The following is a 14,504-nucleotide window of genomic DNA, read 5'->3' on the forward strand; positions in this document are numbered from 1 at the left end:
AAACCATCTACTAGCGAGGAGCTGCTAGAATCAGGTCAGGGGGCACTTGTTTTGCTAGAGTTTAAGATCAGCTTTGATATCTCTGGCTGTGGTGCTGCAACGCAGCTGAGCTAATCTAATGATTTGATGCTGAAGGGGACAACTCTCGTCCCATTCCCCAAACCAAGGGCAGCAGGGACACCTTCTCTGGTGCTGACATTAAAGTTTACCTGACCTTGAGATCTAGCTCAAGGACAATCCAGCAGACAATAATTCACTTTTTTCTTTTTCTTTTTTTTTTTTTTTCTCTCTGTAAGGTTAATTTTGCAGTGTGGAAGAAAACCACATCCTGCATGTCACAAAAGAAGAACCACTGAGCAGAGAAGGGGAAACAGCTTAAGAACAGATAAGTGAAGCAGTAAACTAGAGATGGTAAATTGTTCATAATGTAGTAATACGAAACCTGGGGCTTTTAGTTTTCAAGTAGGCTTTAAAGTGACAAATTGCGTGATTCCTTCTAGACTGCACAACTGTTTGCTGTTTACAGTGATAATGCCTTTTAACCCATGCTTGTTAGGTGTGGGAGACTGAATGCCAGAGCACATACATGCTCTGAAGAATTAGCTAACTGGTTATTTAAAAAATAAATAGTCTGTAACAACTTTCATGTGGAGGCAGATGTTCTGTTGATACAATATATTTTCCTTTTCAACCCACACTTAAAGTGGTTTCTTAGAGTCCTTTGGCATAGCCGAGAACATAACTTCTGTTGTTGACCATGATTATTAGTGGCTCTTTGACAGTGGATGTCTCCTGTGTGGATATTAAATCAGTTACAGTCTGTTCTGCAGACTTCCAGACCTGGGTCTGGAAACCCCAAATAAAGATCTGGCAGTGCTGGTTTTGCTATTCAGAATCCTTGGGGCACAGAGCTAAGAACCAGGAGAACAGAGGAGAATGTGGTCAGATCTCTGCTCTGGGTGTGAGTGGTTCTCAGTGCATTTGGGACAGATGGAAAACGGTGTCAGAAGACAGGTGAAAAAAGCATCAAACCATACTAGCTAAAAGAAAATCAAAGTCAAGCAGTAAGCAAAGATGGAGATTTTTAAATTCCTCACTCTTCCTTTTACAAACTCTTAAATCACCGTAGACTGAAATAAAGAGAAGAAAGAAAGTTGCTCCATTATGAACATCAGTGGACAGGCATTTAGCAAAGACTACATCCAGATTTTGGACTGAGTAGTGCACCAGAAGTTAGCCTCTGCTTTGCCATACATTGTATCCAGTACTAGTCTCTGCATCTTCTCTGTGAAAGTAATGTGAAGAATGGAAAAATCAGGATGGCATTAAATGTTGTATGAGGTAGAACAGGTGTTTTTAAATGAATGCATCTGAATTTTGGAGTATATTAAGAAAAATAGGCTTCTGCAGATGCCTGGCTAGTGTGCTGTGTATGTCCTGTCCCTGTAATAACTGTAACCCTGGTGATGATGACAGTAAGGCACAAAGGTGTGCAGGCTGTGGTCTTGCAAAGGCTAGTGTGATCAGCAGTGGTTCATGCTGTTGAGGCATATGTATGCTGAATCTGCTTGACTTTTGTTTCCAAAGCTTAGTAAAACTCCCATTGTCAGAAATACTCCCAGCTCTGGAAGCACAAATAGTGTGTGGGAGCTAACCTGAGCTACTGCTGCCGAGAATTTTTTTCAAATCCTTCCTCAGGATAGGGCAGAAGTGGGGAGAGCTTTCCCCAATTATAGTGATGATGTAAGTCACCATAATCAGGTGTTTGTGCCTAGGTGACAGCAGACATCATCCTGACAAATTTGTTTTGAAACACATTAGTGATCAACTGACAGAGCAATGTGCAGTCCTCTTCCCACAGCAAACAAAACGTATGTGCTAGTGACATCCACCAAGGTCTTCAAAGATACTTCTCTAATGAAACATAGAGCAGTACTGGACTGATACTAACACTGTATAATCAGGATAACCCCTGCTCAGACAATTTAATTTCTAACAGGGTGGAAAACCGTACATGCCTACAGTCCCTTAACATAGACAAACTGTCTTCTCTCTCTGGGGGTGTGATTCACCTACGAATTAGAGTCTTGCTAAAAATCAGGTGCTCCGTTAGCATGTGTTTGCTGCATCTGCAGTTTGTCTTGCAGTGTTTTGTTTTGTGGGGCATCCCCAGGCAAAGGGATAAGCTCATTGCAGGCAGGGATAAGCTCGGTGGACAAGCCAGAATGCAAGATGCCTTTCACATCAGTGAAAGAGGTGACATCCAACAGTGCTGTCCTCTTCTTGGGCTCTTATGTGCTTGTGTGTCCCTAAGCATGAAAAAGGATTAAATAAATTAGCAGTACTTCTGCATTTCATGTTAGTAACTTTGCACTGAATTGCTAGGATGAATTAAGAATATTTTACAGACTACATCTTAATTTGAGGAACAAACCAAACCCCTGTATTAACTGTATATAGATGTGTATAGTGCTCATGCTGTTTTATAGCCTTATCCTTATATAGAGCATATTGAAGATCCGCATGATATCCTTCAATATCCCAGTTTTTGATCACCTCTAAATTAGCTCAAATACGTATGAAACCACAAGGTGGCTCAGAGATCCCCGCAGAATAAACACTTGCAGAATATCCTGTGTATTTATTCTAGCAAAGTATTTGTATGTGAATTATCATGTGTTCGTGAAATGTCACAGCTCTGTTTGCTTCTGCTGAGGAGAGGTGAATACTGAGGCACAGGGCTGAAACATCATACTTTTGAGGATAAGAAGGAGGTAAAATGCATTCCTGGCTTTAAAAATCTTTAAGTAGCCTCTAGGAGATTTGTATTTCAGTTATTTTTTCAACTCCATGTTAAAATGCTGAATTAAATAAATAAATGGTTGTTATGTACTTTAAAATTATATTTCAGATCACTTCCCCAAACATGGGTTTATGTTTTGTTTTTTTTCCTCAGTATGTGCTTATGAGAATTGGAATCTGACTTCTATAATGTAATACAGGGAAATATCCAGGATTTTAGGTGCTTATCTGGACGTAACCTTCAACATATATTTATTTACTTGACACTCTTAAAAAGAGAACTTTTCTTCCTCATTTTTCTTATAGAGAGAATTTTAACCAAAAGCAATATGAGATTATGATGATAAGCAGATAAACATCACTTGCTTATATTTATGTTGGTGTCACTGTTGAGCTGGTGTATTTTTGTAGCATCCCAACTGGATTGTTATGACTACATTTCAGAATAAAAATACAATAAATAATATATACAAATACAAAAATACAAGGAAATGTAATAAGTGATCCAGTCAAGCAAGAAATTAAATTACAAGTGGTGTCCTTATTCCCATGTTTTATGCCAAGAAAGATACTAGCCTTCCCTGGGATTTCTGTAGTACTGCCTTTGCTTCCCTTCAGTCAGGAAGGAGACATTGCGGTACATAACTGTAAAGCTCCGCTCTGATGTGATTGTGTACCTATGCGTCATTGTGTTTAAGTATTGAGATTCATTATACAAAGCTGCCTGGTGCTACAGCAGTGCCCGTAAGTAAAACAACATTTTGTGATTCAGCATCTTGAGAACAGCAAAACAAGAGAAGGAGCTGTAAAGCGAAGTTCTCTGGGAGTCCTTTGGTAAGAGCCAGGCTGCACTCAGAGACCATTCCTTGGGTTTATGCCCTGTCAGATCCCCAGAGAGAACATAGTTGTAAATATCCATGGAAGGAAAATGGCAAAACTGCCCTGGACTGGAAACTTCTGAGAAAGGGAGGAAATGACATCAAACCTTACACAACAACCCTTTCACCTGAAAGGACCATCCAAGAAAATGTGGTTCTGACTGATAACAAAGAAGCAGAAGTCTGGATGGGAGTGCAAGGTGCAGGTACTTTGCCCTGTAAACTAATTCAATATAACCTGGGTTTTGTGTGAGAGGGGGTTTATCTCCACTGGGATAAACTGGGAGGCCACTGCAAAACCTCATTGCTTTTCTAATTTATTTCCCTTAAATGTAGTCTTGGGCAGCCCCTGTTTGGTCACCGAAGGAAACCCAGAATAATTAGCCTAAACTGCTAGACCTCTTGGCTTGTACTCGATGACAATCATCCCAATCATACTGTAGATCTGTCCCTCCTCCTGTGCTTGCCTTAAGAGTGACATGTGATTGGTTATGCATGTTCTGGGACTCCCTTTAGCTGGGCTATTTGCAAGGAAAACTTAGAGTGCTGTATGCAACCTTGCCCCTTATTTCTCATTAGAAGGAAAAAAATTCTCTATCTCCAGACCAATTATACACAGACACACAATTTTGTATACACATTTGCCATGACAGGTTTTTAAATAAATAGGAGTTTTAGTATTCATTTAAATAACTATAAAGAATGTAAGTGTGAAAGTGACATCTCAGAGTTACTTATCACATACTCTGTGCTTTTTTGGTGCATGGGACAGAACTACATCATATCTATTAAAGCAAATTCAAACTCAAGGCTACAGAGGACAACATTACGTATAATTACATAGCTTGAATTTAATGGACAATCCTGCAGCAGCCCTAGAAGAGATTTCTATCATATTATTAAGTTTTGGTCCCCCTTATTTTGTGTTTCTTTCTAATTCTTTAACATCAATTGTAAGAGTCCCTTTGGAAACATGTAACTGTCTTCTGGGAGTTTTAAATGTTCACTTAAATCAATATACAGACAAGGACTGAACAGCTTGACTGAGTTTGCTGAATTTTCTTATTTGAAATTCACATCACATACATGAGAGAACTGGGTAAGAGTCGTTACCTGTCACAGTGTTATGTGTCCAGAAAATCATTAATGGTTTAAGTCCAGTAAATAGCCCAGCAAAACCAGCTAATGTACCAACTGCTGAGAGAGATTCTTGGCATTAAAACTTCCAACTATCCTTGTGAGCACACAAGATGCTTTCCCAAAAATGCACTGCAACCTCAGAAAAGGGTGAAGGACTACACTGAATACAGAAGCTAGGCAAATGTCAGGGCGGGCTGTGATGGGGAGATGAGTCGAGCCAGACCAGGGTGCCACCTGCCTTCCCTGTGACAGCTGTGGCACTAGGGAGCAGCACAGAGCTGGCACATCTTCATCTGTACCGTAAAGGAAGCAGAATCCTCCATGATAAGCCCTGGGTGGGATGCAAGGGTAAGCCAAGTGCCCCGTGGTTGTGGAGCCCTGTGCCCTGACAGGGAGCCAGGAGCTGCACAGTCACAGACCGTGCCTTGCACCCTGTGGTGCCACTGCTCTACAGGGACAGCACTGAAAACAGGGCCTGGATGTCAACACTTTATTGCTAGGTTAATGGAGAGATCAGATATACGATGTTAAAGGAATTATTTAAATAAAAACCTAACCTGCACTGTATCATTTTTCCCACTATCTTTTGTTTTGTTTTTAATCCTTGTATTATTTCCCACTTGCAGGATCTTACAACCTATCCGCTGTTCCAAAAGTCTCTTCTGTAATATGCCTTTCCCCTCTGGGGTAAGCCTCAGCAGGATGGCTGTGCAGGCCCAGCAGGTTTAAGTGAAACTGCCTTGGATTTTGGTATTTCCCCAAGTCTGTAACGGTAAAAATAAAGGGATGTCTTATTGTGTATGCAATACTCCTCAGGACATGAGAAGTTTACCCACTGCATCAGTTTTCTAAATTGCAAAGCAGGCTAGCCTACCATTTCCTATTAGATTCATCAATTGTCTCTATACTGTTTTGGCAATGCTGTAAGAAGATAAAACTACACTAGAGAGTAATCAGTACAGCAAGCATTTAAAGATAATTCTTACATGCTGAAGGCAAGGTGACAAAATTTAAGACCAAAGAAAATACTTAAATATATTGTAGACTTCTCAGATTGGGCTCATGTCCTGAAGTGCAGGAGTTTAACAATATATTATCTTTTATAGGAGAAGGTAAAATGGTGACGATTTACTATTAATCCTCCTTACACTTTCCACTAAATCTTCTTGTTTCAGATCTTTTAATGCATTTCAACCAGATAGAGCGAAATATTCCCTCTGTGGCTGTGCCAAGTTGAGATTGGTTTTGTTCAATTTCACACAGCCTGCAGAGGTCAAGACAAAAGCCATCGTTTTACTTACAGTAAAAGTGTTTTCATGTTCTGTTCACACTTCTCCTCCCTCCCCCCTTATCTCCATAACCCCCTGCTTAATGATAGCATATTGACTGCATGGAGTAGTAACCTGAGAGCGAGAAGATGAAATACTCCAGAGCATCTCTTCCTATGACAAGGCACTCAGGTTAGATCAAGTGAGAGGCTATAAAAGATCTGCATGCTTATGACTGCAACTGAACATGCTGAACATCTACTCTGTTTCTGGAAGCTCCAACTCTTGACATGCTGCATTGTTCATTTGCCTCCTCCCACTACCACAAAAACACAGGGAAATTAAATGTCCTGCCTTCTGGATGTACTTATGCTAAGATTCCCTTCACTGTCTGTGGGAGGCTTTGAGAATGAAGGAGCTGAGGAGCCCAAAAACCTTTGTGGACTGTGAGTCTCCAAGAGAAATGAGTCCCAGAAAAATGCAGCATGTCAGCACAGCTTGCTTAAGATGAAATGGCAACTCAGCAAGTCAGTTTAAAGAGAAAGAATGACTTAAGAATACTGAGAGATAATTCTGTAACTGGCAAGACAAAAAAGCAGATGGTTCCCTAAGCCTTGGTAAGGGAACAGACAGGTGTTACTAGGTGTAATTGAGAAACCTGATTCACAGTTAAAAAACTGTATGTAGGGACCCAATGCAGAGTTGAAAGGACAAAAAACAGGAACAGGCTCCTGTAAAAGAAGCAAGGAGAAGGTACAAGGGGATGTTGGGTTGCCTGATGTTTTTTACTGGAATAAAATTAAACCATTTTTGAGACATCCTTGGCCCAGGTGACTGTCCAGACATTGCTTAAAGTGGATGCCTGTGAGAGCAGCCTAGAGGCATGGACTGCCAAAACACGTTAAAAAGATAAATAAAAATACATGTTTGGAAATATTTAAAATCAGCCATTCATTTCTGAGGGCAGACAGCTGGAGGAAAAATAACTGAATGCAAATATATTAAAATTACAAGCAGGGAAGCAGGTGGCTTATGCATTAATGTGGAGTTCTGGCCACTCAGTGAGTCTTGCTGGTTGGCCTTCCTATCAACTCAGATTTTGCTACACAATTTATCTTGACAACTAAATCCTTATTTATTCTGATTCAAAATGCACTAAAATGGTGTCCAGACCTGGGGTCTCAATCATAAATTTAAAGTCATTTATATGTGAAGACTAAGGCCAGACCTGAAGCTAATTACCCAAAGATGCCCAACAAACTTATCTCCTGTGGTCCCCTCTGCCACACTGATCCTTCTCATGCCACTGTAGCCCACAAGAAGCATGGGGGAAGAGGCGAGCCTTACTGTGTGGCTCAAACTCTGTTTGAAGTGTGTGTGTGGACTGTAGAAAAGCAATACAACAGACTTGCAGGCTGCAGGCCTGGCTTCAACCTCTTGCACACAGTGTGCCTCCTGCACATTTGAAGCAGTGACTGGAGAAGGTGTTTCCTGAACTCTCCTCAAGAGCAGCATCTTCAGTGTCACTGGTTATTTTTTCTGCACGTAGTACAGAAAGGAGCATTTCTTCCTCAGGGAAGCAATCGTACAGGCACTGTACAGGAATACTACTCTTCAAGCTGATTGACCCTCATAGGCCAAAGTAACATTTGTGGTCAAAAACAAGGCTAATGATCACAGCAAGATCTATATCTGAAAGTTACAATCTCACAGCTGGGGAAAAAAAGAGAAAAGATTAAAAAGCCTCTCCTAAAAAACACTGTTATGTCATCATCCTGTAACAGCCAGGATCTCATAATGTCATCAAGATGAAAACTCAAGCAATAAATGCCCCCACAAAGCTTCAATGAAAACAGCAGATATCACTGCCTCTCTAGCTCTCCTGATGGAATGATTACATTTTTTTATACATATTTAAATATTAATTTGACAAGAGAGAGAGACTGACAATAGCTTGGTACTGAAGACACTTGCAAGGGATCTCTCAGACCCAGATTCAAGGTTTCTCACGAAATAATACAAAATATTTTTCTAGGGTTTGCATCAGGATTTTTGCTCTGTTCCAGGACACACTGCTGGTCAAGAACAGAGAGAAAGGAGGAGACTTACCCTGGGACAGTGGGTAAGTTATAGGGTGTTCACCTGGGAAGTTAAGAAGACACTCTTAACCTAAGTGAGTTTCTTAACTCATGGCTGTTGGGCTAAAGTTCTCTCACACTTTCCAAATGTCTTCATCTCTCCATGAGAAAAAAACAACACAGAAAGGATCCCTACCATTAAAGCCTAATTCTATGAAACATTTTGAGAAGTCAGAGTTTTCTGATCAGAAAACATATTCCATTGGCGATTTCCCAGCCAGCTCTATTTAAAACAGTGCTGGCTCTAATTGCTTATAGTTTAATTTAACCAAGTAAGATAGAGTTCAAACCCTCATGAGTGCACATGGCATCTTTAAAGTGCAACAGATCAGTAAAAGCAATGTGCTTTGTTATTTAAGTGGAGACCAGTGTTACTAAACAACTAATTTTCAGTGAAACTCTGTGGGTAATGCAGCTGGGACAGATATTTTTCAGAGGACTTTCTGACCTATGTATCAGCACCAGATGTAGCTGAAGGTTTTGAATTGAGTAATAGATCCTGTGTTAGCAGACTTCCTTGTTAATTCTTTATCTCTGCTTTTAGGAAGGAGAAAGGAAGAGCAGCTTGGCTTTCTCTAGTCCCCAAGCTATACTAGTTAAACTAACAGTGCAATGTTGTATGTGAGTGTTTTATCGAGGCTTGTATAAGTTTGATTTGCCCTCGTAAATGTAAACTAGTTTCCATTTTAAAAACTCAGTTTAACTCTGTATCTGCACAGCAATTTAATTTAGATGGATGCCACTTTTCTATTTAGGAGTTGGAGTTTACTGGATTAGCAGAGGAGAGGTTTGACAGAGGCAGGAAAAGAGATGAAAATTTAAAAAGTAGAAAAAAATACAAGCTAGGACAAGAGAGAAGAGATAACAAGAAAATGGATGGAAAGTTGTTGTAAGAAAGCTGGAAATCTTTTGAGTGAAGCACTGCTGGTCACTTACAGACAGAAAAATGTGGCCATAGGGAGGGACAATTACAGAATCAAGCAGCAGAGAAACATACTTAGGGATCTGAATTACTGAAAATCTGCCAAATAAATCCCAGATTTTAATAGGAAATGAAAAAGCCTTTGAAAATCAGCCTGGAGGCCGTTCCTGTGGGCATTAAGCATGTTCCAGTAGTTTCAAGTCCTGTTTCAGGACCTGACTACACATTATTTAGGTGCTTCAAAGGCTCCAGTAAATTCTACTTTTACCTTCTTGGTTTCCTCAGTGACTCATGCTTTTTTATCTGTGTCAGCACAATGTCCCCAACAGCTTTGCAATGGATTCTGCTAGGAGCTAAAATACCCTCCAAAGCCCTGTAATGAATTTTTGCGCTGTCTTGTGACTTTATTTCCAAAGCTGCATGTTTGAATACTATAATGCTTTCAGTTCTTCATGCCCATGTGCAGAGGTATGTTGTCCTTCTCCATCAGCAAGCCTAGCATGCCTCCTCATCTGTGCTGGTTTAGGTGAAAAACATCGCAGTAACTGCACAAGAGGTTTAGGTCAGAGGTTGGGATTTTGCTGTGTAAAAGATCTGGAGGCTTGACATGAGACAAAAAAGCATATTAACTAGATGTTGAGCTTTTAGTTTAGAAGAGCACCTTAAAACTCTGTAGAGCTTTTTTGCTTCATACCACTCACACAGGCTTAACAGAGAGGTCAAGAAAATCTTACTAGAATTATGCAACGGATTGCTAAAAAGCTCAGGTAAACACTGCTGGCTATTTTTTTTTTTTTTTTTAACATGACAGTGCTGAGGGAAAAGTTCAGGAATAGGATGAAATATTTTCTCATAATATAAACTGTATTCTAAATATAATGCATTTGGATCTTTTAAAGTATAGGATTTTTAGTGAAAGTAGAAGAACAGTAAGCACAACAAAGAATTATTTACTAAGTTTCTCATGATCTAAAATACTTAATAGTCCTATTTTTGTCCGAGATCATCTTAAAGATACCAACAGCGTTAGCCAGAAGACTACACTGCAGAGACACTACACTAGTTTCTTACAGACAAGACTTCTTACAGTTACAAGACTGCATCAAACTTCCATAGAGTCAGAGGAAGGGGGATCAGGTTCCATCTTTCTACTTGCATGGAATTCAAGCTCCTGAGCTACAGAGATTTTTGCCCATCTCCCTGCAAGTGGGGGCTCTCAGGGCTGCCTGCCACTCCCAGCTCCCTCTCTATCTAGCTCAGGAGCTGGCAGTCTTGTCACAGCTTCTGTGGCACACTGAGCTGTGTATTTGGGTTACTTATGTCTCCATTCCCATCTCGTCTGATCCCCTGTCTGGCAACTAAATAAAAAGTATTGAAGTAGCATAAAAGCAAAATTGATCACAGCATGTGTTTTCTATAGTATTACCTCCAACCTTATCCCTTCCACCTCCAGGACATACAAAAATGGTTCTTATGAAAACTGAATCAAAACCAACTTGAGTGACTCAGAGAAACCTACGGATCCCAAAGAGCTGGAAATTGACTGAATTTTAATTCTATCAGGAAGCTCAGAAATTTAGACCTCACTGGTTCTTTATTATTTTGATAGTTTTTTCTAATTGAGGCAAAAAGAACTTAAGCTTATATCTAGCCCTGTGGTGCTTCTTTAAAGTTTAAAAAGCAATAAGGTAATAAAGAATGCAAATGTTCAGACAGCTGCTCACAGGGAGATGCTGTTTGAAGTAACATTTCTCTCTCCCCCTCTGCTGCAGCTGGTTTGCCTTTAATTATTAGCAAGGAAAATAACAGGCTCAATAGATGTGGATGCAAGTTCATTTTCACCATCAGTTGACTTCTGCAACTTTCACACCAACACTGAGTTTGAGAACATGGACAAGTTTACACTAATGATGATTAAGAGTATGACTCATAATTCTGAATATTAAACAAAGCAGAGGGATAGTATGAAGGGTGCTTTTGGATCACAATCATGAGGACTGTCACAAAACACTACCTTAAAAACTAATGTTCAATCCTCAACTTTCACACACGCATCCCAGAGGCCTTAGACAAGTACATGTGATATACAACCACACAGACATAGATTTCTGGTCCCTTCCCCAAAAAGCTACAATAGCATCTCAGTTTGAACATAATGCAGAGGAACTGCACATAGGGGTGTGAGATCTGCATCGCATGCACAGAGAGATGGGCGAAGCTGCAGATGGAGCTTAGTTCTCTGCCACTGCCTGCTCTGCCCCAGAGGTAGAGGGAGTTTTGTACAAGGATGCCTTTAGAGCAGGAGAGGAAAATAAGAAGGAACATGTCAATATCTATCTGAGGCTTAGATCTAAAGGATCGTTTTTACCTTTTCTGCTTCACATGAGATGAAAAACTGTTACATACCTTACTATTCAGCAGACTACGGTCAACCAAGAGAGGATGGCAAAGAGAGAGACATATACACATAGATGTGTACCTGCAGTCAGTTACTTACTTTGGATTTCCAGTCCCTGGCTTCTTTCTCCGGAATATGTTGAGGAAAGTGTTGGACTTGCAAGGTGCCTTGCCATCCCCGACATGCATACGCACCACATCTGAGGTGGTGAAGGCACTGCGGACGTTCCTCTCAGGCTTGGCTATGATGATGTACATCTTAGGAGTGAACATGCACCCCAGGGCCACTGTCACGCTCAGGCTCACTGCAAAACAGGTGGTGATGATCTTGTAGTTGCTCCCGAAATAGATAGGCACAAAGGCCAGCCAGATGATACAAGTGGTGTACATGGTGAATGCAATGTACTTGGCCTCGTTGAAATTGGCAGGCACATTGCGAGTCTTGAAGGCATAGTATGTGCAGCTCATGATGAGGAGTCCATTGTAGCCCACAGGAGCCACGACACCTAGGTTGCTGGTGTTGCAGATAAGGTAGACTTCCTTAATGCTAGGGTAGGAGAGGATGGGCATCGGGGGCTCCAGGATGATCAGTGTGATCACCAGTGTCAGCTGCACACTGATCAAAATGGAGGCAATGACCACTTGGGCCCATGCGCTCATGAAACGTGGCTTGCGGGTACAGATCTTCTTTTTGCTGCCTGCCAGGATGCGTGCAATGCGGTTGGTTTTGGTGACAAGGGCAGAATAGCACATGGCAGAGGAGAGACCCACCAGAAGGCGCTGGAGGTAGCAGGATGTCGTGGTGGGTTTAGCTATAAGGGTGAAAGGGCAGACGTAACCCAGAAAGATGCCAGCAAGGATAATGTAGCAGAGCTCCCGGCTGGAGGATTTGACAACAGGGGTGTCCCTGTAGAGCACAAAGATAAGGGTGACAAACATGGTGACCAGGATCCCCAGGCAGGAAAAGACCACAGCCACAATAGACTCTATATTGCTCCACTGGAGATACTTTACAGGGATGGGTTCACAGCCTGCGGTGTACAGAAAAGAAAGAGAGTGTTAGAAAGGTAGTTGCTTGAAGAAAGGACTTTTTTTTTTTTCTGGCCCCCAATATAATCCAAACATTAGTTTATGCCTATGTGCCATGGATTATTAAAACCATTTTACAAAGGAATGAACTGCAGCATGGGAAAGTTTGTATGGAATACGTTAAAAAAAACCCCAAAAACCAAAAAACAGTCATCAGTTTTGAGTGTCCCAAATATTTGTTTGGTATGCTACAAAGGGAAATGAAATTTGGAAATTTTTTCATAATTTTTCTTGAGGTATCTGCTCACAAGCCCAGCATATCAAAGGCAGAGATGGGAACAGAAGCCAGACAAACTCAGCACCACCTCTTAATTTCAGCAGGGAAAGGGTTGTTACAAATCAGAATGGGTAGCTTTTTGACCTCCTCAGACTAATTTTAGTCTTTATCAAAATCACTATAACTTGACCCACTATATTTTTGTGTGGGTGATTTTATAAATAATAGAAACTAATTTGAGATCTATGGGCAGAAAAACAGCAAGAAATCCAAAGTTGTAATGGAACTACACCATAGATACTGTACCTTTTAGTATATTTCTGCTTTTTTTTTTTTCTCTTAACATTACTTTAGTCTCATTTTGTCAAACCCTCTGCTCATTGTTTTTCCACTACATAATGTAATTTAATTCTTATGGAAAAGTCAAACCCACAAAATAGATAAGCCTTCAAAAAATAACTGGAAAGGCTCTTTATGACAGATGTGCCAAAATAGATATCAGTCAAGATGGTACTTAGCTGCTCTCTCCCACATTCAAGTTAGAGTGTCTGGCTAGATTCCTCACTGTGCTGAAGATATAATGCCAGCAATAAACATTACAGAGAAAATAAAATCTTCTGTATTAATACGATGTTACAGTTGTGAAGCTGAGTTACTGAAAACCTTCATTCTGGCATTTCCTAATTTCTGTTCTTGACTTAATAGCACCAAATGATTTTACCTTGTTTCTATATCCCAAGGAAATTATCCATGGCCTCTTTTACTTCTTGTTTCTGTCCTCCTCCAGTTTTCTTTGAATCCAGCTCACCTATTTCTGCTTTCCCTCACCTCTCAAGTATCTTTCCTCCCAGTCCCTCACTGTCTCTGTCTCAGTTTCCCTTCCAGTTCAGTGTTTTCCTAACCTCTCCACCCAGATGTCTCCATTACAAACACTGCTGGTCCAGCTTTTCACATCCTGGACCAGCTGTTCACCGCTTCTGCCTGTCTGGGTTGTTGAATGCGGCTGAGAAGTGCAGGGAAAAGGTGGTAATATCAACGAGCTTGTAAGGGAGGCATTTTTTACCTCTCAATTTTGCTGCTAAATCTTAGAAAGGGCCCTGATATTGTGATGAGGAAAAGTCATGCTCAGCCCCTTCTTCCTCAGTATGGAGTACATCTGCAGAAACCAACGTCTATGAACTAAAAGATTGTGAAGCCCACAGTTTTGCTCAATTTATATGTATCTTCCATAAGGTGACAAAATTACCAACTGATACCTCTACCAAAATGTAAAGTTCTTCCTTCCAAATACAAGCAGAGGTATGGATCAGGGTTGAACAGTTTAACCTCATTTTGAGAAACAGAAGAAGATTTTTTTAGTTGTTGTTGAAATTAAAAAAAAAAAAAAAATCAGCCTGGGGCACAGTCCTAGCATGGAAAATTTCTGCTTGAACTTTTAATGTCTGCTAATGTCATATGAACTGAAAGAATGTCTTATTATTCTGTACTCTTTGTCACTAAGTGTACCAGGCTAACTTAACTACAGGTAATGAGGTTTACTTAACTATAGGTAATGATGTCACAGGTACCTGTAACATCAAGAACAATAGAAACGATAGTATGTGCAACGGAGGTCTCATTTTATAAAGAAAAGGAATTCTGTTTTGCTCAAAG

The 14,504-nt window shown here is 40.5% G+C and overlaps 1 protein-coding gene across 6 annotated transcripts in view; it reads right to left on the reverse strand.

The window, feature by feature from the left end:
* GRM1 (glutamate metabotropic receptor 1) overlaps positions 1 to 14,504 on the reverse strand; it is a 201,123-nt gene that overhangs the window by 20,177 nt on the left and 166,442 nt on the right. For all 6 annotated transcript variants that reach the window (XM_074896595.1, XM_074896598.1, XM_074896596.1 and 3 more), the window contains one exon: positions 11,646 to 12,576. In XM_074896595.1, the coding sequence (XP_074752696.1) occupies positions 11,646 to 12,576 (931 nt within the window). The remainder of the gene's footprint in view (positions 1 to 11,645; positions 12,577 to 14,504) is intronic.

This window comes from Athene noctua, chromosome 1 (genome assembly GCF_965140245.1).
Source record: "Athene noctua chromosome 1, bAthNoc1.hap1.1, whole genome shotgun sequence".
Taxonomy (NCBI): domain Eukaryota; kingdom Metazoa; phylum Chordata; class Aves; order Strigiformes; family Strigidae; genus Athene; species Athene noctua.